Source organism: Protopterus annectens, chromosome 7.part0 (assembly GCF_019279795.1).
Source record: "Protopterus annectens isolate FY-2018-M chromosome 7.part0, PAN1.0, whole genome shotgun sequence".
Classification (NCBI taxonomy): Eukaryota; Metazoa; Chordata; order Ceratodontiformes; family Protopteridae; genus Protopterus; species Protopterus annectens.
The window spans coordinates 1735417566-1735440885 of NC_056739.1; the positions used below are offsets into that span (position 1 = coordinate 1735417566).

Sequence of the window (23320 nt, forward strand, 5' to 3'; positions counted from 1 at the left end):
AAACACCTGCACTAACTGGAAATGCCACAGAAATACCTCAGAAAGAGAATCCATGGCCTCCAACACCTGTCCTATGTGAACAGGCTCAAATAACTGTCACTTTACTCAGTATTATACATATTGCTCAGAGGTGATCTGTATCTCACCTACAAGGCAATATTTGCCCTACTAGGGATGCTCCATATCCATAAGTATAACTCCTCGTGCATTAACCGCTCGATAGGCCTAAATCTAATGTGCAACATCAACAAAACCTTCTGGAGAGACACATTTGTCTCCCAGAGGCTGTCCCATCTCTGGAGTAGACTTCCCGTACATGTCAGAGTACCTTGCTGACCTTTTTCAAGAGCAACCTTGATGAGTGGATGGGAAACAACAAATTTGTCCTAGGGGTTCCAACTTTGTCCCTCATTGACAGGGGCTGACTGAGGTTTCTTTTTTGGGGTTAAACTCTTAGCTAGCCTTGTAAGGGCTCCAGGGCCATTAGCCTAGTAACCGCCTATGATCCTCTGATCTGGCAGACTTTCTGTGCTTTGCATAGGAGTGGTATCCATTTACATGGCATTTGGTCACATTGCATGAATCTTGACCTGTTTCAGATATCTGTATGATTTGCATCTCAGTTATTTCAAGTTGCAAGTCCCAGCTATTTTCTCCGTGAACTTACAGAGTGGGTGGATTATGGTGCAGCATTGGCTAGTGACACAGTTTCTTGAAATTCTACATATCTGGCACCTTTGTAAATACTCTTTCCTCTCTGGGACTTAAACTTCATCATTGACAAACTTGCCTGTTCCCCATTCAAAACATTCTGTTCTGTATTCACATCACGGTTTCTGTGAGTTAGGAGGGATTTTTTTTCAAGAAAGCTATAAATACTTCAGTTTACATCAACAGCATCAATGCATTATATGCACTTTAGTAAATCTCTCCCATTATCCATTATATCACATAATAAATGCAAAACCAAGCAAAATAATGAGGTAGAGCATGACACCTTGATCCAGCTAAGTATGTTTCTCTTACATCTTCTTCCTCATTTTATACTAATTACATTTCTGAACATAATGCAATACCAATGATGATCTCTCACTCACCAGTTAAAAAAGAAAACATCTAAAGGAAACTGGTACCATGTTAAGTTGTCTATCTCGCCTTCGTTTCTTGCTTGTTGGGATCGGAGCCGATCCTCAGCTCTGACTCAGCCATCTTCTATAGCTCGAGAGCTGTTTACTGGCTCGAGGCTGCCCCTTATCCCATGATACCTAGTGCTAGCTACCCAGATCTCATTTGCCGCTTCAGCTGCAAGGTTCGTTGTTACTGGCTCAGGCTCGGATAAGTTTTATTGCACTATTTTTTCTGTCTGATAGTTTATTGTTTTAAATATAGTCGCTAACTAGTTTGTTGTTGTTTAGTGTATTTGTGGTTTTCTCTTAGCACTCGTTTAAATTAGAGAGTTCTCCCCCTCCCCCCTTTCCCCTCTATCCCTTGTAGCGTTTTAGTTTAAACCTTTTCTTCTATTTATTTCTTAGGTAGCCGTTTAAGTTAGAGGCTTCCTAGTTTTTTGTTTAAAAAAAAAAAACTATCTTTACCTGTAGTATACTGTGTGTTTTGTTTTTTTGTGGTAGTGTCTGTTTAGTTTTTTGCTGTTTGTCTTTTGGCCAAAAGCTTTTCAGTGTAGGTGTAGTATCTTAGTTGGATATGTCTAAAGAATCCAAGGTGTCTGGATTCAAGAATTGTGACTCATGCTGTCAGAAAATGTCTCTGACAGATGGGCACACTTCTTGCATCTATTGCTTAGGTGCAGTGCACCTGCAGGACTCTTGTTCTGTATGCCATGCATTCAGCCCAAGTGTTCTGCAGGAGCGGAAAAATAAGCTTATTTTGAGGGGTCTCCTTAAGCCCCAGGATTCACCGGCCAAGATTCAGCCAGTGAAATCCCTTAAACCGACCAAATAGTTGGCTCCCAGCACGGAGCCGTCATTGGCCCAAACCTTACCTACTACTTCGGTTCCGGCTGGAACCGAGGAGACTGCCTCACCATCTGCTCCACCAGTACCTTCGGAGCCTTTGCGGACCCACAAGAGGCCAAGGTCCCCGTCCCTAGAGTCTACACATTCGGCTCCTCGGTCTCCCCTGTTACAGAGTGACCGCAGTCACAGATCCTCCCACTCTTCTCGGTCTTCTAGGCTCTCTGATCACGACGTGGAGAGAGTGGTCAGTAGGTTGTTGAAGTCACAGGCACTGGCCAAAATGTTGTCCAGCCCTCCTCAACAGGTGTCTGCTTCGTCCGCTTCCATCGATGTTCCTCCTCAGACTCCAGTGATCTCGGAACCGGAGTTTGTTGGGGTTCAAATCGTGGAACCGTTGGCACCGATAACTATTTCCCCTTCGGTTCCGTCTTCAGCTCCGATCCCTTCGATGGTGCCGTCTGTCAAGGGATCTGGGTGCCGAGACTCCCTCATCGGCTCCGAGGGGGCGAGTGGCATCGGACACTTGTCTGACCTCGTTCTTCCTCTCGGAGCGTCGGCGCAGGTGAGCTCGGCTCCTACATCGGCCTCGGAGCCATCTCCCTCAGTGCGGAGGAGGATTCCGGTTTCCTCGGAACCGGAGCCTTCTCTGCATCGTGGCAGGGCTGCCTTCGATGTCATGAGGAGTGTACTGGCCTCTGAGTCAGCTCCACTTTCGACCCCACTGGCTCCGTCCCCAGTAGTGCCTGCGTCAACCTCTGCCCCTCCTCCAGACCCCAAGCATGGGGAACTGGCACTCCAGAGCACCCCATTGGGTGTTTCCTCTTCTTCCGAGGCCTCCCCTGATCATTCGGAGGAGCCCCCTCGGAAGAGGAAGTGCAAGAAGAAGTGCATTGACTCCCCTGAGTCTGTCACTTTGGATACGGATTTGGATGAATCAGAAGGGTCCCCAAGATCCCGCTCTGAAGATGTTTCCTTTTCAGACATCCTAGAAATGCTTAAGCAGAGGGAGAACTGGACTGCCCTAGCCCCTACCGAGGATGAATCTGTATTCCTGGATGCGTTCGGTTTCCGACCTTCCACCTCCTGGGTGTCTCTGCCTTTCGATCCACTAATGTCAGTGGTGGCTCGAAGGGCTTGCAGCCCTGGATGCAGTGGAACCAACCCCGAGGAGACCCGGCAAGTTCATCACTGCACTCCCTGATAAACAGTTTCTTACTAAGGGTGTTCTTGTAGATGCCATGGTGGTAGCAGCAGCCACTAAAAAGGAGTTAGTGGAAACTTCTTCCTGTGTCCATCCTCCTAACAAGGAGTCCAGGACCGTGGATAGATACGGGAAGCGAATGTTTGCTTCAGCGACCTTTTCCATTTGGTCACTGAATTACTTATGCCAATTTACCAGGCTTCAGAGGGATCTCCTGAAAGAGCTTGGAGATTTCCTCCAGGATCCATCAGCTGAAGGGGCTCAAGCTGAAGTGGCTTCTCAGCTGGTGACCCTTAATTCGGTAGTTAACTCCTCCATGAGGCTCATTTCCTATGCAGCCGATGATGCAAGTAGAGCCGCAGTTACAGGCGTGGCCCTCAGTAGACACGCATGGATGCAGCTGTGTAATTTTGCGGAACCCTTTAGAGTGTCGTTCACCAACACTCCCTTTGACGGCTCATTTCTTTTTGGACCACAGGTGAAAGACACTCTGACTAGGTGTGAACAAGAAGGCAAGACTGTCTCTGCCGTGGGAGTCCATTTTTCCACTCCTTCTAGACTATATCCCAAGGGTCAGAAGAGTGGTAAAATGTGGTTTCGGAAATCCCAGGGAGCCTCGCCTGATACACACAGTGATTTTTTCTCAAGGGACAGAGGAGGAAACAACAAAAATAGACACCGCCCTCGGGGCAGAGGGGGTCCGCAGAACCAGGGCAGCAGAGAATCCTTCTCTGACAAGCCCTTCCAGCATCCCTGAAGGGTTGCCCGCCTCTGGAGGCAGTCGGGGAAGACTTTCACTGTACCCAAAAGCCTGGCCAAACCTAATGCGAGACAAATGGGTACACTCAGTCATATTCGGAGGCTACATGATTCCCTCAAGCAAATCCCTTCCAGATGTTCCACCCAATCTGAGGGCCCAAGCAGTCACAGAAATTTCAAGACTGCTAGAAAAAAAGAGTCATCCAGGAAGTCCCAGCAGACCAACTTGGATCTGGAACTTACTCAAGGTTCTTTTTGGTACCAAAAAAGACAGGGGACTGGAGACCAATATTGGATCTCAGCAGACTAAACAAGTCTGTTCAAAGAACAAGGTTTCGGATGGTCACGCTACAGTCCATTCTACCCTTTTTGGGTCAGGACAATCGGATGTGCTCAGTAGATCTTCAGGATGCGTACTATCACATCAAAATGGACAGGCGCTCCAGGAGATTCCTTCGCTTCCGGCTGGCAGCCAGTCATTAGCAGTTCAGAGCTCTGCCCTTTGGTCTCACCACAGCCCCCAGGGTGTTCACCAAATGCATGGCAGTAGTCATGGCTCACCTGAGGCATCAAGGATTCCAGGTGTTTCCATATCTAGACGACTGGCTTCTTACTGCTACTACCAGGCATCAACTCCTTCTAGCCAGGGACTATACAATCACAATTTGTGCCCAGCTAGGCATTACTATAAATTTTGAAAAATCTGCCTTATTGCCCTGTCCATCTATTACCTATATAGGAGCAGATTTAGATACAAGAAGTATGTCCGCAAGGCTACCGCCAGACAGGGTGGCCACAATTCGGCAGCAAGTTCATATCCTCATGCAATGCAAAAGGGTACAAGTCAGGTTGGTCCTTCAAACTCTGGGTTCTATGGCAGCGGCAATTCTTCTGATACCCCTGGCCCGTTTTCACATGAGAATCCTTCAGTGGCTTCTCTTCACACAGTGGTCCTTTCAACAGCTCCCCATGTCTCACATGATCATAATTACAGAAACATGCAAAAGGCACCTTTCCTGGTGGATGGTCTCCCCACTAGTGTCTCAGGGCAGACCATTCATCCAGCCTCCCCCGGTTGCCACAGTGACCATGGATGCCTCACTGATAGGGTGGGGGGGCATTATCAGGGCAGGACAGTCCAAGGCACTTGGCAGCCTCACGAGTACCATCTGCACATAAATGTCTTGGAGATGAGAGTCGAGAGTCATACTCCTAGCGTTGCAAGCACTTCAGGACTCCCTCCCTTCTGGTACCATTGCATTCCAAACGGACAACATGTCAGTAGTGTGGTACATCAACAAGCAGGGCGGAACCAGGTCCTACCCCCTATGTCAAGAAGCACTCAGACTCTGGCAGTGGGCGATTTCCTCCCAACGATTTCTGATTGCGACGCACATCCCTGGGAAGTCCAACGTCATAGCAGACAGGCTCAGCAGAGCTATTCTCATGCCTCACGAGTGGTCTCTGAATCAGGTAGTTGCGGATATGATCTTCCGCAAATGGGGACAGCCTTGCTGCGATCTGTTTGCCTCCCCCTTCAACAGCAAATGCAGCAACTACTACTCCCGATCACCCTCCCAGAGACGCTCTAGTCCACGATTGGCCTCAGGGACTTCTTTATGCATTCCCGCCGTTCCCTCTCATACCCAAACTCATGCAGAAAGCTATATCGTTGGGTTGCAAAATTGTCCTCATTGCCCCTTACTGGCCTCGACAGATATGGTTTCCGTTCCTGCACCGTTACCTCGTCGAGCAGCCCTGGACTCTGGATCCTATTCCAGACCTGCTGATTCATCAATCAGGAGAGCTGCATTGATCCCTTCAAACACTCCAGCTCACAGCTTGGTTGATCCATTTCCAACTCTAGCCAGGCTTCCCAGCATCTCCCCGGCTATGCGTGAGATTATTGTCTCGTCTCACAAATCCGCTACTAGGAAGACTTATGCTAGCAAATGGAAACGTTTCTCTTGTTGGACATAGGCTAGGATCATAGATCCCTTTTCAGCCCCAGTTCACGAAATCTTGGGAGTTCCTAACAGAGCTTTTTCATTCTGGGTCCGCTTCTGCCACAATCAGGGTTCAATTAGCGGCCATCTCTAAATTTCATGTTGGGTTTTCTAATCTAAACATTATGTCTCATAAGCTGTGTAAGGCCTTCCTTAGAGGGTCGACTCTCCTTAGGCCCCCAATGAGAGATCCCCCTCCTCCTTGGGACCTTAATTTGGTACTAACCTTCTTGATTATGCCCCCTTTTGAACCAGCAGCATCCTGCTCCATTAAGTTTCTATCTTGGAAAACTCTCTTCCTGGTAGCTATTACCTCAGCCAGACGTGTCTCGGAACTTCAGGCACTAAGTGTTTGTCCTCCTTACTTAGTTTTTCATAAGGACAGGGTTGCTCTGAAAACTAATCCCTCCTTCCTTCCGAAAGTCTGCTCAGAAAATAATCTAAACCAATCTATAGACCTTCCTGTGTTTTTCCCTAACCACACCAACAAGGCAGAATACAAGCTACACCTTTTGGATGTTCATAGACAATTGCGTTTTTATCTGCATAGAACGAAGGATATAAGAAAGTCGAACCAACTTTTCCTTTCCTATGCTAAGGGTAAACAGGGTCTTCCAGTTTCCAAAGTGACCCTGTCCAGGTGGTTGTCTCACATCATTACCTTCATCTATCAACTAAGAAACAAAGAGTTGTCTACCAAACCGAAAGGTCATTCTACTAGGGCTCTGGCCACCTCTGTAGCCTTCCAGTCTAGGTTGCCCATGGACTCTATCTGTGCCGCTGCCATGTGGGCAAATCCTCATACCTTTATTACTCATTACAAGTTAGACATGGTCTCCAGGAAAAGAGCTAACTTTGGTTCCACTGTTCTGAAGAGTCTGTTCCAATGAGACACCCAGGATCGTAGGTGCTAGGGACGCTGTCCCAACAAGCAAGAAACGATGGCGAGATAGACAACTTAACATAAAGAAGTTATGTACCTACCATAACTTTCCATGTTAGTTGTCTTCATTTCGCCTTCTTTCTTGTGTCCCCCCCTCCACCCCCCTGTCCTATTGGACCGAGAGGAGTTTAAGTTTCACTGGCTGAGTGTTCTCTGGTTTGTTTTCTCTACTGACTTAGAGATTATAACAGGTAGATTTAACCCTCTGTTTGGAGGGGTTTCATTCCATAGCTATAGCTGGGGTTAGCTATTTCAAACGAGATCTGGGTAGCTAGCGCTAGGTATCATGGGATAAGGGGTAGCCTCGAGCCAGTAAACAGCTCTCGAGCTATAGAAGATGGCCGAACAAGCAAGAAAGAAGGCGAGATGAAGACAACTAACATGGAAAGTTGTGGTAGGTACATAACTTCTTTTTCATATACACATCCATAATCCTGGTGTACAGTATTTTCTGTTTTTTTTTTTTAATCCTGCCCTACACTGTTATAAGTTCATGGTCAACTAAGTGCACTGTAGAAATTTAAAACTAAAAAAATAAAAATGACTGTTAGCCACAAGGTTTACATCTATTCACAAAATACATTTTTAGTTTATTTTGGTCCTCAGTTCACCTGGGTTTCATCAACTGTCTGTGAAATACACTAAAAATCATGTGGTAGAATTTTAGGTAAATCTAATAATAAACAGGCATGTTTAAATACATGTCCTCTAGGCAGTGTCACTTTATTCTTGAAGGTTCAAATATTACCATTGCTGATTATACTAGAGGTTATACCATGTACAGGACATTTTAACTGTGCCACTCCAGGGCTTGTATAAGTTGGTAAGTGTATTTCTTGCAAGGCATTTTATGTTGGCAAAACAGAGAGGCACCTTCCACAATGTATTTATGAACAAGTTTACAGCATTAAGTAAGGGTAACAAAAAACAAGTCACTGTAAATATGCATAGGCTTTTACAAATTATATGCGTGTGCGTGCGCTTGTGTGTGTGTGTGTGTGTAGGTGAATATATATATATATATATATATATATATATATATATATATATATATATATGGATTCACTTCAGAAGCTCGAAATACTTAAATCTCGAATTTCAGTATCTCGAGCCCAAGAAGTGGAATCCACAAAACAACGAAAACTAAAAACCGCAAAATTCCAAACCTCGAATTCCAGAAGTTTTGAATTTCGCGGTTTTACAGGAAAGCAGGGGTAAGCACCCCTGCTCCCCCCCACACCCCCCTACTTAAATATTCTCACTCCGAGGTCGCACTACACACAAACACACACAAAACACCACCACACAAGCTTGTATCTCTTCGCACACACACACATCACAGCAGCAAAACACACTGACACACACCACAGCCCCTACCCAAACTCCTTAACACACACTTACCTGAATACATAACCATAGCGGAACTTTAGAAGCGTGAAATTCAAAACCTCCGATATTCGAGGTTTTGAATTTCAGCTTCTAAACTTTCGCTATTATGTGGATTCGGCTTCTTAGACTCGAAATACTGAAATTCGAGATTTCAGTATTTTGAGCTTCTGAACGGAACCCATATATATTTATATATATATTTATATATATATATATATATATATTTATATATTATTTGTCCTTGAAAAACAAAAACTTTTTAGGAATTTGAGAGCTGGCATTTGGGAAGTAGGTTGAACACCTCAAAACTAATCTGGCACTTATATTTGAATGCTAGTGCAGGTCTGAACAAATTAATTTTTATTTGTAGTGTTTAAGAGCTGTTAATTATAAACATTTCTAGCTTTTTACTTCTGTATGTTTTTTTCTGCATTTGTTAATGTACTGTTTCAAGTTAGTGATGCCTTGAACATGTCCTCACCTTTATTGTATTTAATCGGATGTTAATTAAACTTGCATTTAATTTATTCATTTATTCTGAAGAAGTCATGGTATATTGCAAACAAAAGTGCTAAGTAAAATAAATATACATTTTGTGCTCTTTAGCTGTCACTATGAATAGATTTTTTAAAGTTATTGGTTGTTATTTTCCAACCATCACTCCATAGTTTTTAAACAGTGTTGATATTTTGCTCTTTAAATCTAATATATTTGAATAATTAAAAAAAAACAGAGCTCTAGTGCTCAGGACCAGAAAAAAAATATCACTGGATTGATGCAATACTGTAGCAGTGCAAAACAACCACCTTTATTAATAAAATATTAGTGAGCACTTTCTATTATCATTAAAAATCAAACATTGTTAGACCAAAATGCAGGCTTTTACATATACTCTGTAGTAAATTAACATTATAAAAGCTAAACACATATTGTTAATATATCACAACCAATCCAACAATAACATGATTTTTCATAACAAAGATCAATAGGTGATTGCAATTTGGCTATGGGATCTTGGAGTGGATTGGAGAAAAAAGTTCAGGCTACCAGTCTACCTACAGTCAGCAGCAGGAGGTGGCTGGGGGGATAAGCTAAACCATGAAAGGATCAAGTAGGCCAGTGGGTGATAGAGAAGGGAAATGCAAAGTCAGTGAGTTTAAAAGAAATACACAGCCACTGCATGCTGGTAGTAGAGGAGATTATCCAACTGGAAAAACGAGTCTATATCACCACATCGAAACGCGAATTCTTCGAATATGAAAACATCGACACTTAAAGAGCAAAATTTGAATTTTTTTCCAGGGAAAATAATCTCTTGGCTGTTATCAGGAGTTTGCCCTATTCTCCACTGTAGAGCGATGTCGGAGTTGGTATATTTAGTTGGGGGGGCACAGCCCCCCACATCGGGTGTGGGGGGGGACAAAGCCCCTCCACTTGACTAGGGTTTGAGAGTTTGTTTTGGTGTTGGTCAGGCAAGCAAATTTTTTCCCTGGGAAAAAATATTGCGGAAGTGGCAGTTCGTACTTTTGTATTTCACTGTTTACGTGTCAATGTTTTTGTATTTGGAGAATTCGAGTTTCAATGTGATGATATAGACCCAGAAAAACAACCTTTAGAATGCAGCAGTGGGTTGAGTAGGTACATATCCACTCACAGCCTTTACATTGAGATTATAGGGGCTGCAGGGCAACTGAAGGTTCTACACCAGTCAGGGAAAAACCACAGTAGGCTACTGCGATGGGCCAGGTATACCAATTGTGAGTTATGGAACCTGATTCATCCCTGGCTGTGAGGCTTGCAGTGATGCCATTCTTGGTGTTTGTGAAGGCAGTGAGCAAAGTGGAGAAGGACTGTAAGAGACTTGAGAATCAAAATCAGTTCCAAACCATAAGCATATCTCAAAGTTAGACCTCCACATCCTTGAATATTAAAAACAATGTTTTGTATTCTTAATAATTAATAGAAGAATACCAATATAGAGTGGGTATAAAATGACAATTATTCACCTTCAAATGCATCTTAACCATAAAAACAAATTTCTTTATAAAATTTTAATTATTCGTTCACACCTTCCACTTTAATGACTATTAAACTCGTAGTCCTGTGTCCCAGCTTTTGCTGCACTATAACTGTCTAGTGCAACACCTGCAGGACTGCTGTTTCACCAGTCTACAGGTCTGTCTCCTGATCCCCTTTTCCCTCTCTCATGATCAAGACACCAATATACTTACAATGCTTCAAATGGGGTAGCTGCTTCCTGCCTCACCTGAAGAGAGCAGTCTGTTCTTTTCCAGTAGAGAATCATGGGTGTGTATTATAAAGATGAAAGCTGAAATCTGCGAAAGCTATAACATCGACACATAAACGTCGATCTATGAAAAGAATGATGGACGGAAACGTTGAAAGTCACAATGCCGAATGAATTCCCGGAAGCAACAGCACCATACAGGTAAGTTAAACCCAAGTAAACAAACATAATGTAAAACAGTTTTCCAAACGTTTTTGCAGGGTGGCAAACCCCCCACACACCCCTACTTATATATACCAACTCCAAGACCACACTACAGTTGGGAAAAGGATGTATTTCCTCATCCCCAAGATCACCCTGCTGGCTAGGGAAATTCATTCAGCGTTGTGTCTTTTGACGTTTCCATCCTTCGCTCTTTTCGTAGATCGACATTTATGTGGCGATCTTATGGCATTCGCAGATTTCAGCTTTTGTCTTTATAATATAGACCCGAGAATCATAACCTCTTTTTTGCTTCCTACCTCACCTGAAGAGAGCAGTCTGTTCTTTTCCAGTAGAGAATCATAACCTCTTATTTGTAGTTGCTGAGTTTCATCCCAACTGAATTGGCGCATGCTTATGGTCATAGACTCTTGGCGTTAAGTGGGCAGTGTCATCTGCAAACAACAGAGATGCAATCCTTATTTCCCCAAACTGGATATTAACCATAATTTAGCTGTGCCTTTATCCTGTCCATGAAAATCACAAATTGTGGAGACAGGGCATACCCTTTGTGGAATCCATCACACACCTTAAACAGTCATTTTAATTTCAGAAACCCAGACATATTTCACTTGATAAACACATGGACAGAACTATACATAACAATAGCCCTGGAAGCCACATACTGTTGTTGCACATTCCACAACATCCAGGTTATATGTCATATGCTTTCTCCAAATCCACAAAACACACAAATGTCAATGGTGAACTCCCATACCTCCTCCAGTATTTGTACAAGGGCAGAGAGATGAGCAAGTTTACATGGCTTGTCTGTTACATTTGAATCACAGGCTTAATGGTTTGGCAGAGTCTTATTTCCAGCTGCCTGTCGTATGCTTTTCCAGGAAGATGGGTGACGATGATCCCTGTTATAATTGGTATACATTCTCCTGTTTACCTGTTTTGCTCACCTAGCATGTTCAGTCATGTGCTTGTTAGCTCTCACTATTTGATTATTTTGTTTTAACTAACTTCCATCTATTGTAATTTGCCATACAAAACAAATATTCCTACAAGAAGGTAAGGTATTTGTACATTTTAATGGAATCATTTTGAACTGAAGTTCATTTTAAGGAATTTGTTTATACATAAGCACTGCGGTTGGAGATTTCTGATAGGAAGTGGAAGGTATGTATAGATTTAGAAGTTTTGTGCAGGTGCTTTGTTATTTAGTGTCTGTATTGAATATGATACTGCCTTGCACTTTTATTTTTTGAAATGAAGATTACTGGGCTTTTCTGCCAGAATTTGCCTGTCTCTGCAGTGTGTGTGTGTCTTAAGCTGACAATTGGTACTCAGCCACCAGTGGTGTTATGGGCATATAGTATTCCTGCTTGAAGCTGTAATGTGTATTTTCAGTTGAACAGAGAGATTGTTTACATTCCCCCACTGCATGTTTTGTAGGAAAAAAAAAAGACTTTAGAAAGCAGTATTATGAGAGAGAATTTTTAACTATAGAACGCAAGGCCAAATTGGTATTGCACCTGTGTGTTGAAGTAAGGGGGGATCCAGGGTTTCAGGTTAGTGATTGTCTCATCAGCTGTACAGTCCACTGAATACCAGTCATTGGTGCTGATACACATTGATGTGAATTGCAGCTAAAACCTGGAGAATGAAATTGTCATCAGACTTGAGATGTGTGGCATTGCAGGGTAAAGACATCCAGTCTCTGTGATCATTCATTTCTGCAGATAGATATCACTTTACATCTCCAAGTTTTACAGCCATCCAGTCAATATACTACAGCAGTGATAGCTGGTACTCATTGAACACTACGATGAAGGAGGTAATCATCAACCTGCAGCTGTACATTACAAAAGAAATCTATTTCAGTTCCACTTAATTTTCTGATATTCCTCATTTCCCTACTCTTAGGCTTTGATACCACTGGCTTTGGAAGGCACTGATGTTGGAAAGACAAAAGCTGCACAGGCTCTAGCAAAAATAGCAATAACTTCAAATCCTGAGATTGCCTTTCCTGGAGAGAGGGTAAGAACAGTGTTATTGTTGTAACATACACTTTTTACTGTACATCAGTCATTTATTCAAACTCAGCATCAATTATATAAACTTGTAAGAGTGTTTACCAGGGCAAAATACCTTGCTGAAATATTTGCACCGAGATATTTTATCAGCATTGGTTACCCAGACTGCTAATGACAGTATAATTTGCTGTATTCTTTGAAGTGTAAAAGTAACCATTCTCAGGGAATTTTTGTTGCCACATGCATCTTAACAACGTGTGGCTGTTTTCTGTCAGCTCTTAAAGATTTTTGTACATTTTAGGTGTTCAGAGGCTTTCATGTAAACCTAGACGGTAAGGTAGTATAGATGAAGATCCTGATGCTAAACGTTTTTCGATACTTTGTTGTTAGTGCTTTATTTTTCGTCAAGACTGCTGATTAGCACCTTGTCCTGCATAGATTAGTTTCTGTGTATGTCATGTTATTGTATGGTCAAGAGAAAATGTGTCAGTTGCACAAATTTATTTTATTTATTTATTTATTTTACATTTGGTTAATGGGAAAGTCTGACTGGGCACAAATCCTTTTTCAACAGCGGCCCGGGGAGAAAAGCTTCACGTATAACATAGATTAATAAAGTACAATTTCACAAGTACAGAAGAATAACATTATACACTTTACATTGAATAAAACTAGGATAATAACACTTTAAACTGTACAACACCTAAAAGTAGGATGAAAATGGTACAATATATAGGTAGAAAGGTGAAACACCTTAAACTGTACAATCAAAATAACATTCAGTATGATATAGTATTATAATAATATAAAATATGCACCAAGTGTCTATACTTAAAAGAAGTAGTAACTGTTGAGAGGAAGAGAGAGCAATGAAAAATGAGACTTGCAAGATAAAGAGAAGTCTACTGCCTGAAAATAAGTCCAGAATTTGTGTCAGTAGTCAATATATCCTAGTTCAGTAACTGCTAGTTTGATCCATTGCTTCAAAATGAAAATCTTCAGGGCATTGAATTTACTAAGATTATATCGTCTCCCACTCAGTCCAATAACTGGTATGCTTCTGTTGGGTAAATTGCACCTAAAAATTGGTGCACTCGATACTTATTTTGTGGTAGGACATGAACATAAGTCTCATTCAATAGCAGAAAAATAGAAAAAAAAAAAAATGAAAAAAAATGGGGTTGGGGGTGGAAAAAAAGGTGGATAAAAATAATTGAAAAATAATGCAAAAGAATAAAGAATGAGCAAACTGTAAGTAGCCTTGGAAACCTGTAAGAAATCTAAGTCCTCCATTTCTTTAGTGACAGAAAAATTAATTTTGGCGGGTCCCCTAATCAGGAACCAGAAGCTTGTCACTAGAGTACCAGTGTTAGAAGTAGGAGAGAAGCATTAAAGATAAAAAATGTGCACATCATTTGATGTGTGTGGGTCACCTTCACAGTGTACTGGAAAAAAAAAGATGGCAGATCCAAAATGTACTATTGTGGTTAAGCTTAAAGCTGCCACAGCTAGAGAGACATGCAATTCAGAGCTTTCTTCAGACTTTTTACTGTTCCTGTTTACTTAAAACTGCATTGTTTGCTCATTTTAATGCAACAGCAAACGTGTTTGGTTTGGTTGTGTTTGGTACTATATTATATTCCTTCTTCTTCGTGTTTCACTGTTGTATTACACATTACATTTGGGTAATCTTGCCATGCCCCCCCCCACCCCTGAACAACAAAAGTAGTCTTCCTGTGGTTGCTGTCTCCTCCTTCTCCATGACGCCAGGTCGGTCCAGGGGGTAAAAAAACACCAGACACACATTTAATTAATCTTTCTTCTCGCGCCACGGTGCCCAAAGCAGAAGCAGTTCGCAAGTGCCGGTCGGCCAACTCCTGAAATTTTCGTTTTCGAGTTTCAAAACCCAAGTCTTCAAACTAAAGCTAAGTACCCCGTTGGGGAAACTTTTTCTTGCTCCTTACCAATGTCAGTAGAAGTTATTAATTGTATTACTTGTGGGAAGCAAATACCTCATAAGGATTTTCATTTGTACTGTATTCCTTGCCTAGTCCCTGACCACAAAGTGCCTTGCTGTCAGTTTTGTGCTAAATTTAACTAACGCACTATTAAGCGTCTGTATATTTTTGCTTCTAAATACTTTGGTTCAAGATTTAACTATCCTGAAATGTCGTTGGTTAGCAATCCAACTACTGGAATTCACAAAAAACGCAACGAAAAAGACAGTGACAGACCGTCGAGGTCCAAAACCGACGACGAAGCTTCTCCTAAGCCATTCGCCGGTTCGCTGGTACTCAGTGAGGCACTTTCGCAGCCCCTGATGCCCACTACTTTTGAGTCGCAGGCCTCTACCGAGACCCATTCGGAGTCCGGTATACCGAGCGATTCTCCAAGTATTGAACCTGCAGATGTCTCTCCCTTTGGATGGGTCTGGAGCCGCTGAGCAGGCACCGGCTTCTGAGGGTGTTTTCAGGCCTAAAGATTTGTATATTAAACCGACGCCATCATCAAAAACAAGGCCAAAACCAACTACTATGTCTAAAAAACTGATGCATGAGCCACGTGCTCAGACCCCTATGCCTAAGAAACAAATGATCAAAATGGCTGAGGATTTAATTACCTTGATCAGGGGTTCCCAACCCCCTCCTGCTAAAAGGCCTAGGCAAGGCACTGATTATGAATCTTCAGATCAGGTTTCCATTTCTTCTGATTCCTCTTCTGATCAGGAATTTTCTATTCCCCCTTATGAGGACTCTGATGCAGAAGAATCCATCCCTTCTGCTTCTCCTTCTTAGGATTTTTCTTTTGGAGAGACTTTGCATACCTTAAGGGAACATTTTCATTGGGAGAGTCAGGATTTTTCAGAATCCAAAAAGAGGCTTAGGGATTTTCTCCTTCTTCCTCAGGCATAGGCCTTTGGCTATACCTCCTGTTTTAGACATTGTTGATGATGTTTTCTCAGAATCTAGCATGGCTCCTGATTCCTTGCCTCCAGCTCCTAGTAAGCCAGACAGATATTACAGGGTTCCTGACTCCCACAAGTTTCTTTTCAAAAATCCTACTGTTGACCCTGAAACAATTTCTCAGGGTCCCAAGGGTGTTAAGGCTACTACTGCTAAAAATCCTATTCCTTCTGATAGAGACTCCAGGGCGCTGGATAGATGGGGTAAGAAGGTTTATACGTCTGCAGCCCTGGCAATCAGGGCTTTAAACTGTCAGTTCCATATGCGTAAATATCAACAGCATGTCATAGGCTTACTGAAACAGAACATGTTGTTGATTTCTGATTGTGCTGAAAATAAAGAGTTACAGGATTTATTGCATTCAGCTGAACAAGTTGGAAAGCATGCTTTGCAATGTGGTTTTGATTCCTTGGAGGCCTCTTGCAGGGCCTCCGTAAATGGATCTGTGATAAGAACACATGCTTGGCTCAAGGAGCAAAATCTGCCTGACCATGTTAAAGCTGAGTTGCTGGATGCTCCTTTACAGCAGGACAGTCTGTTTGGTAATAAGGCAGAAGAAGTTTTGAAAAAGATGGAAGACAAAGCTAAATCTATGCAAACTGTAAAAGATTTCTTGCAAGTGCAGCCACCCAGGTTCAGTAGGCACTGGCCTACTAAGAACTGGTCCTTTCCAGTACCCAACAGAGCCACTCAGGTCATAACCAGACACACTCCAAGGGCTCCAGGTTTCAGTCACAAGGATCTTACAGGACAAAACAGTGGGGTGCCTCCACTTCCAAATCTGGAAGTAGCAAAGCACCACCCTACAGTAAACAGTCTCAATGACTTTCCTTTGCCATTTCCAAGCACTTATCTTTTGGCATCCCCGTTGGGGGGAAAACTAGCACTTCATGCTGAAAATTGGCATCTAATTACCCAGGACAAGTGGGTCTTAAATATAGTATCCCAGGGGTACAGATTTCATTTCCACATGTTGCCAACTCCAAACGGATGGCCAGATCTACCTCCAAATCAGTAGGCAGAGGGCCAGAAGCAAGTCATGTCCCTCATGGATATGGGGACTATTCAACCAGTACCAGAAAAGGAAAAAGGACAAGGCTTTTATTCAAGACTTTTCCTGGTACCCAGAAAAGACAAATCATGGTGTCCAGTTCTGGACTTATCCATTCTAAATACTTTCCTGGACATTCCAGAATTCAAGATGCTGACTCTACAACAGCTACTGCCTATACTAAGCAAGAATGCCTGTTTGGTAACTCTAGACTTAAAAGAGGCTTACCTGCATATCCCAGTCAGGGAATCTTGCAGAAGATGCCTCCATTTCAAAGCAGGCTATTTGCATTACCAGTTCTCTGCACTGCCCTTTGGCTTATCTAGTGCGCCCAGGGTCTTCACAAAGTGCCTGGCACCAGTGATTGCATTTTGCAGACAAAGAAATATTCAAATTTATCCTTATCCGGACGATTGTCTAATTCACGCAGAGGACAAGGACACTCTTCTACAACATCTGGCATTTGTAAAAAGGCTTCTAACATGCCTAGGGTACACCATAAATGAAAAGAAATCACAGCTGGTACCCTCTCAAATAATTACATTCCTGGGTGCAAGCTTGAATACAACTGCCCAGATGGCTTACCTCACACCAGACAAACAAGTTCAATTGATAACATACTTTAAACAAGTGGCCAGAAAACACAGCTATCTGCAAGACAAATTCTGCAGGCTTTGGGGTTCATGACATCCTGCATTCTACTAATTCCATATGCAAGACTGCATATGAGGAAACTTCAATGGTACCTAAAAAGCTTATAGAGTCAACATTGTCACAGCCTGGAAACAATGATTCCGCTCATTCCTTGCCTGCAACAGGAGTTCCTTTGGTAGGCAGAAGCCTGTCACCAAAACAAGGGACTATCATTCACTCTACCCCCTGCCACCCATACCCTGACTACAGACTCATCAGACTATGCTTGGGGGGGCCCATCTGGCAGGGAGATGCATTCAGGGCGAATGGAGCCCAACTCAGATGCACCCACATATCAACCAGAAAGAAATGCTAGCTGTACAGAATGCTCTGACAGCCTTCAAGGACTCCCTTTATCCAGGACAACTACTGATAAAGACGGACAACACCACAATTATGTGGTACATAAACAAGCAGGGGGTACCCACTCCTACCCACTTTGCAGACTAGCCATGACCTTGTGGAACACAGCCTTGACTTACCAAATACATCTACAAGCTCAGTTCCTGCCAGGAATAAAGCAAAATACTCTGGCAGACGACCTAAGCAGAAATCTAATGGACCCACACGAATGGAAACTGGATCTGCAAATCTTCAGCATGTTGACACGAAAATGGGGGAGCCCAGACATAGTTAAAGATCTATCAGTTAGACAAATTCTGCACGAGACTTCATCACAAAAAAGCTTGGAAAGTGGATGCTTTATCCTTCAGCTGGAAAAACATATCAGTCTATGCCTTTGCCCTCTGCCTCTGCTCTCCAAGGTTTTACTAAAAGTCAGACGAAAAACAAAAATTATTCTGATTGCTCCAGACTGGCCTTGCCAACATTGGTACCCACTTCTAAGGAATATGTCACACCTTCCTCCATGGTACTTGCCTCAAACGCCTCATCTCTAGTTGAGCATCTTATTCCTCTAGAAGAAAAAATTGAAAATTCTGAATGCAGAAATATATTTTTGACAACAACAAGCAGTTATAGCAAAACACTTTTTACAGGCCCTGATTATGAATGCCATCTTGTATTCTCCTGGTTCCTTTTGCAAAATTTCAAATGAGTAAACCACACAGATATCCTAAACACAATAATTCTAGTTCTTTATTCCATAAAGAAAGGACTGCTGTCACGGAGTTGGATGGAACCAAACAGCCTATCCAAATAAGTGCCCCACCACCACCACTACCACATGCACGCACACTCTCTTCCTCCAAAAATAACCCAGCAGCTGACAACAGACTATCTTGGGTGTACTTCAGGAGCCCACATTAGGAATATTTCTGTGCAGGGCAACTTGTGTCAACAAGAAAATATCTGTCTACATTAACCTGAAAGAGATGATTGCAGTCTTTAGAACCTTAATTGTTTGTCAGGACAGATTGCCTTCAGATTAGTACAGACAGCACTACAGTCATGTGGCACATCAGCAAGCAAGGGAGAAACAGATCTTTACAACTTTACAAAGAGACACTTTTAAACTGATGTTGAACCATTCAGCACAGTGATCATATGTCAGAAGCAGAGTGAATGGTTGTATTAGGCTGAAGCTTCATTTGCCAACTCGTGTCCTCATCCAGGAGCCACCATTTCTATAAATGTTAAGTCAACTATTACAAATATCTTTTAATAGAAATTAAGCAACGGTGTATATACATTACTTGTGACAACCAAGCAGTTTGGAAGTATCATAGGAGATTACTAGGCTAATGGCTCTGGGGCCCTTACAAGCCTATCCAAGAGTTTATCCTCAGAAAAGAAACCACAGTCAGGACCTGTCACCCCTGTCAATGAGGGGCACAGGTAGAACCCCTGGGACAAATTTGTGGTTGCCCATCCACTCATCAAGGACTCACTTTGCTTGACGTGTATGAGAAGTCTGTTCCAGAGACGGGGCAGCCTCTGGTAGACAAACCTTTCTCTCCAACAGGTTTTGTTAATGTCATGTATTAGATTTAAGCCTTTCGATCAGGTACTACACGAGGAGTTAGACTTACGGATATGGAGCATCTCTAGTAGAGCAGGGTCTGAGATTGCCTTGTAGGCGAGACACAGGTCACATCTGAGCAATCTGTACAATACAGAGTAGAGTGATAGTCATTTAAGCCTGCCTATCCACATAGGACAGGTGTTGGAGGCCATGGATTCTCTTTGTGAGGTATTTCTGTGGCCTTTCCAGTTGGTGCAGGTGTTTGGAGAGGTACATACCAAACGATGTGTTGTACTCAATTATTGGCCTAATGAGGGAGGAGTACAGAGAGGTAATACCCTCCTTTTTTCTGGATACAGTTCCTTTACTTATGAGATGAACCATGTAAAAGTATTTTCTGACTACTGCTGCTACACGATGGTCAAATGTGAGATTGTTGTCAACTTGTGTACCCAGGTCTCTCACCACAAGTTGTGTGCTTAGGGGGTTGCGCTAATGTGGTAATCAGTAGGGGTCGCATTTTTGCAGAATGGTATGATGATACATTTTTTTGCGTTTAACTTAAGGGCATGACTTTGGTACCAGTCATTTGTTGCTGTGAGACCCTCTTGAAGTATGTTAACATCATTTGGGGAGTCAGTGACAGCACCCAATTTACAGTCGTCTGCAAACTTGGTCAGCCACAGGCCTTTTGTCTTTGCCTGGACCTCTAAGAAGTAGATGCCAAACAATAGGGGTCCCAGGACAAATCTGTGGGGGACACCACTAGTGACAGGTCTGCTATCGGAGGTAGTGGCACCTATTTTGACCTAGTGGGTCCTATCAGTGAGCCAGTTGGCCATCCACCTGATGAGATAATGATTTATACCAAGTTCTGTTAGCTTTTCGATGATCCCCGAGTGGGAGATTGTGTCAAAGGCTTTGGCCAAGTCAAGGTAAACTGTGTGTACTGACTTTACCTCATCCAGTGCCTTCTTGATAGTCACAAAAAAGTCAACCAGGTTCAACAGGCAAGATCTGCCCCTGATGAATCCGAACTGGGTGGGGTCTAGTGCTTGGAGATTGCTTATGTCCTTGTTTAAGAGGTCCATAATAGTACGCTCCATGGCCTTACAGATCAGACTTGTCAAGCTAATGGGGTGATAGTTACCAGGGTCAGTAGTGGCACCACCTTTGTGCAAAGGGATGCCAGTGGCACTTCTCCACTCTGTTGGAATGAAGCCTGTACTTAGGCTATTGTTGAATAGGGTGCTCAGTGGCGAGGCTAGTTCTTAATCGAGATGTTGCAGAATACAGCCTGGGATACTATCAGGTCCCATGGAAGCTGGGTTACTTGCCTTGGATAGGGTCTTTAACACTTGATCTACAGAGATGTGAGGTGCGGGACAAGTATTGAGGATGTCAAATGGGCCTTTAGCGGGGGACAGGGGAGTGAAGTTTGCACTGAACCTATCTGCTAGCAGGTTGGCTGAGTTAACAGGATCAGTGTAAGTGGCACCATTAAGAACTAATACAGAACAAACCTGGGCTTTGCCATGAAGGTTTCTGACATAACTGAAAAAGGCTTTGTGGTTAGCCTTTTGAGTCGGAGGCTAGATGTTCATCGTGCATACAGCTGCAGTCATAACAGATGGGTTCTCCTGCCATCAGGCGGGTCCTCGGTCGGCCGAATTCCAAAGTCTAGGTCCAGCGTCGGTTGTCGTCGCTTTCTTTCCTGACGTCAGTGCGACAGGGGTACATAAGACACAGCCGACGCCATTTTCTCCAGTCTTTTTGCAGCGGTGCGAAGCAGAAGCAGTTCGCAAGTGCCAGTTGGCCAGCTCCTGAAATTACGAAAATTTGGAAACCGAAGTCTTCTTTAAAGCTAAGTACCCCGTTGGGGAAACTTTTCTTGCCTCAGACCGATGTCAGACAAAGTTAACAATTGTATTTCTTGTGGGAAGCAAATACCACATAAGGATTTCCATTCCTCTGTATACCTTGTTTAGGCCCAGACCACGGCGTCTTGGGCTGTCGCTTTGTGCTACTTTCAATAACGCACTATTAAGTGTCGGTGGAGTTCGCCCAGCACTTTTTGGTAAAGCTTTTGATTATAAAATGTCGCCGGAGACTCCGACTACCGTTTTGTCCAAAAAGCAAGGACAAAGACCGACACGCGAGGTCGCGGTCTCCACCGACACCACGCCAAAACCGACTACATGTGGTCCGGTTCTCAGCGGCGCCCTCACGCAGCCCTGACTACCAACGACACTTTGGCGGTATCTTCTGTAACTTGGATGGGTGTCTGTCCAATGTCAATTGCACCTGGAGAAGTTCTAGTGCATCATGTGCTTGTCTTTAATGAAAATAGAAACTCTACCACCCTTAGTCTTCCAGACCTCATTTTGGGGTCCCAATGTAATGGCCAGAATGAGGTATAGCCTGCTAAGGTAGTAGAAGTGCTCTCTTTCGCATCAGCCATGAACCAAGTTTCCATGACTGCACAGATGTCAACATCTTCCAGTGCTAGGGAAGCCTCCAATGAGTGCATTTTCAGTTTAAGGCTCCTCATACAGTGGAAAACTCAGGGGTTGGGGGTTCAGGTTAATGTTAAGGTATTTATCTTGCATTCACAAGGTGCAGCATTTGATTCTTACCTTTGAAAGGAAATTGGATAGGCTTAAAATGGCCCATGAGGGTAGCTCGCCTAGTATTTACCTATAAATCTGTAGAAATACCACTTCTGGATTTACAAAACCAGCTTTCAGTTTCCCTAAACTGGCAAATAGCTCTAGGTTACAAATGAACCAAACTTGAGAGCATTGTGCAGATGTGGTATATACCAGAAATGTACTTTTTCACCACATACTTCAACAGTCTGCGCCAAGCATTTTATTGATTGCTTACTCGCCAGTTGTTTTGGGTAGCAGACATATTCTGACTCCATTGGAGACATACCTTATGTTAACGTTATGCTTTCCTTTCCCTTCATTCCCTGTGAATCAGACAGAAATATTAAAAGTGAAGCATGATAGAGCCAAGCACATTTTGCACTCTTTGGCCAAGACAGCTGTGAATCTCTAAAAGAAACCATCTCTCATTCTCACCTCTACACAGGTCCTTACTAACTCAGCAATAGGGTCTAATACTGCATTCCAGTTTCAGTAAACCATATTTCTGAACTTGAATGATATAAATTTAATTTCTAGCATTGAGGCCTTCCACACCCAATTTCTAAATGTCCTAAAGAAAGCCAGAACACCTAATACATGGAAGTCTTATATAATGAAGTGAAGGTATTTATCTCTTTGACTTCCACAAGTGGCCTGGACCCAGTGAATTGTCCAATCTGAAGGGCCTTTGGATTATCTAAGCCATCTGTTTGATCAAACTTAGCATATTCTTCCATCAAAGAACATATTTATCTTATTTCTGCTTGTGTCCCATCCATTCCTCAGGTAGCAGTATACCCCATCTATTAAGGACTTTCTGAAACATGTCCTGCATTAAAAACCTCCTGAAGACATACACAGTGGATATAAAAGTGTACACACCCCCTGTTAAAATGCCAGGTTTTTGTGATATAAAGAGACCTACAATAAATCATTTCAAAAACTTTTCTTTTCCACCTTACAACTAATGTGACCTATAGCGTGCAGCTTAAATTCAATTGAAAAACAAATTTTTAGGGGAAAATATATAAAATAAAAAACATACAATAAGCTTGTTGCATAAGTGTGCACACCCTTAAACCATTACTTTGTTAAAGCACCATTTGATTTAATTACAACATTCAATGTTTCTTTTTTTTATAATTTCAGGTAAAATTATCATTTTAATTAAAGAGAGCCTATCCTCCATTGTGAAGAACATTTTATTCCATCTTTAGTTAGTTCACTAATGGTGGTTATTAAATAATTGTAGTTTAGTTTAACAGACTCTTTC

General features: G+C 42.7%; 1 protein-coding gene across 2 annotated transcripts in view; it reads left to right on the plus strand.

Annotated features, from left to right (window-relative positions):
• Positions 1 to 23320, plus strand: part of UNC45A (unc-45 myosin chaperone A) — a 1636854-nt gene that overhangs the window by 1206513 nt on the left and 407021 nt on the right. For both annotated transcript variants that reach the window (XM_044078271.1, XM_044078272.1), the window contains one exon: positions 12656 to 12769. In XM_044078271.1, coding sequence (XP_043934206.1) covers positions 12656 to 12769 — 114 coding nt within the window. The remainder of the gene's footprint in view (positions 1 to 12655; positions 12770 to 23320) is intronic.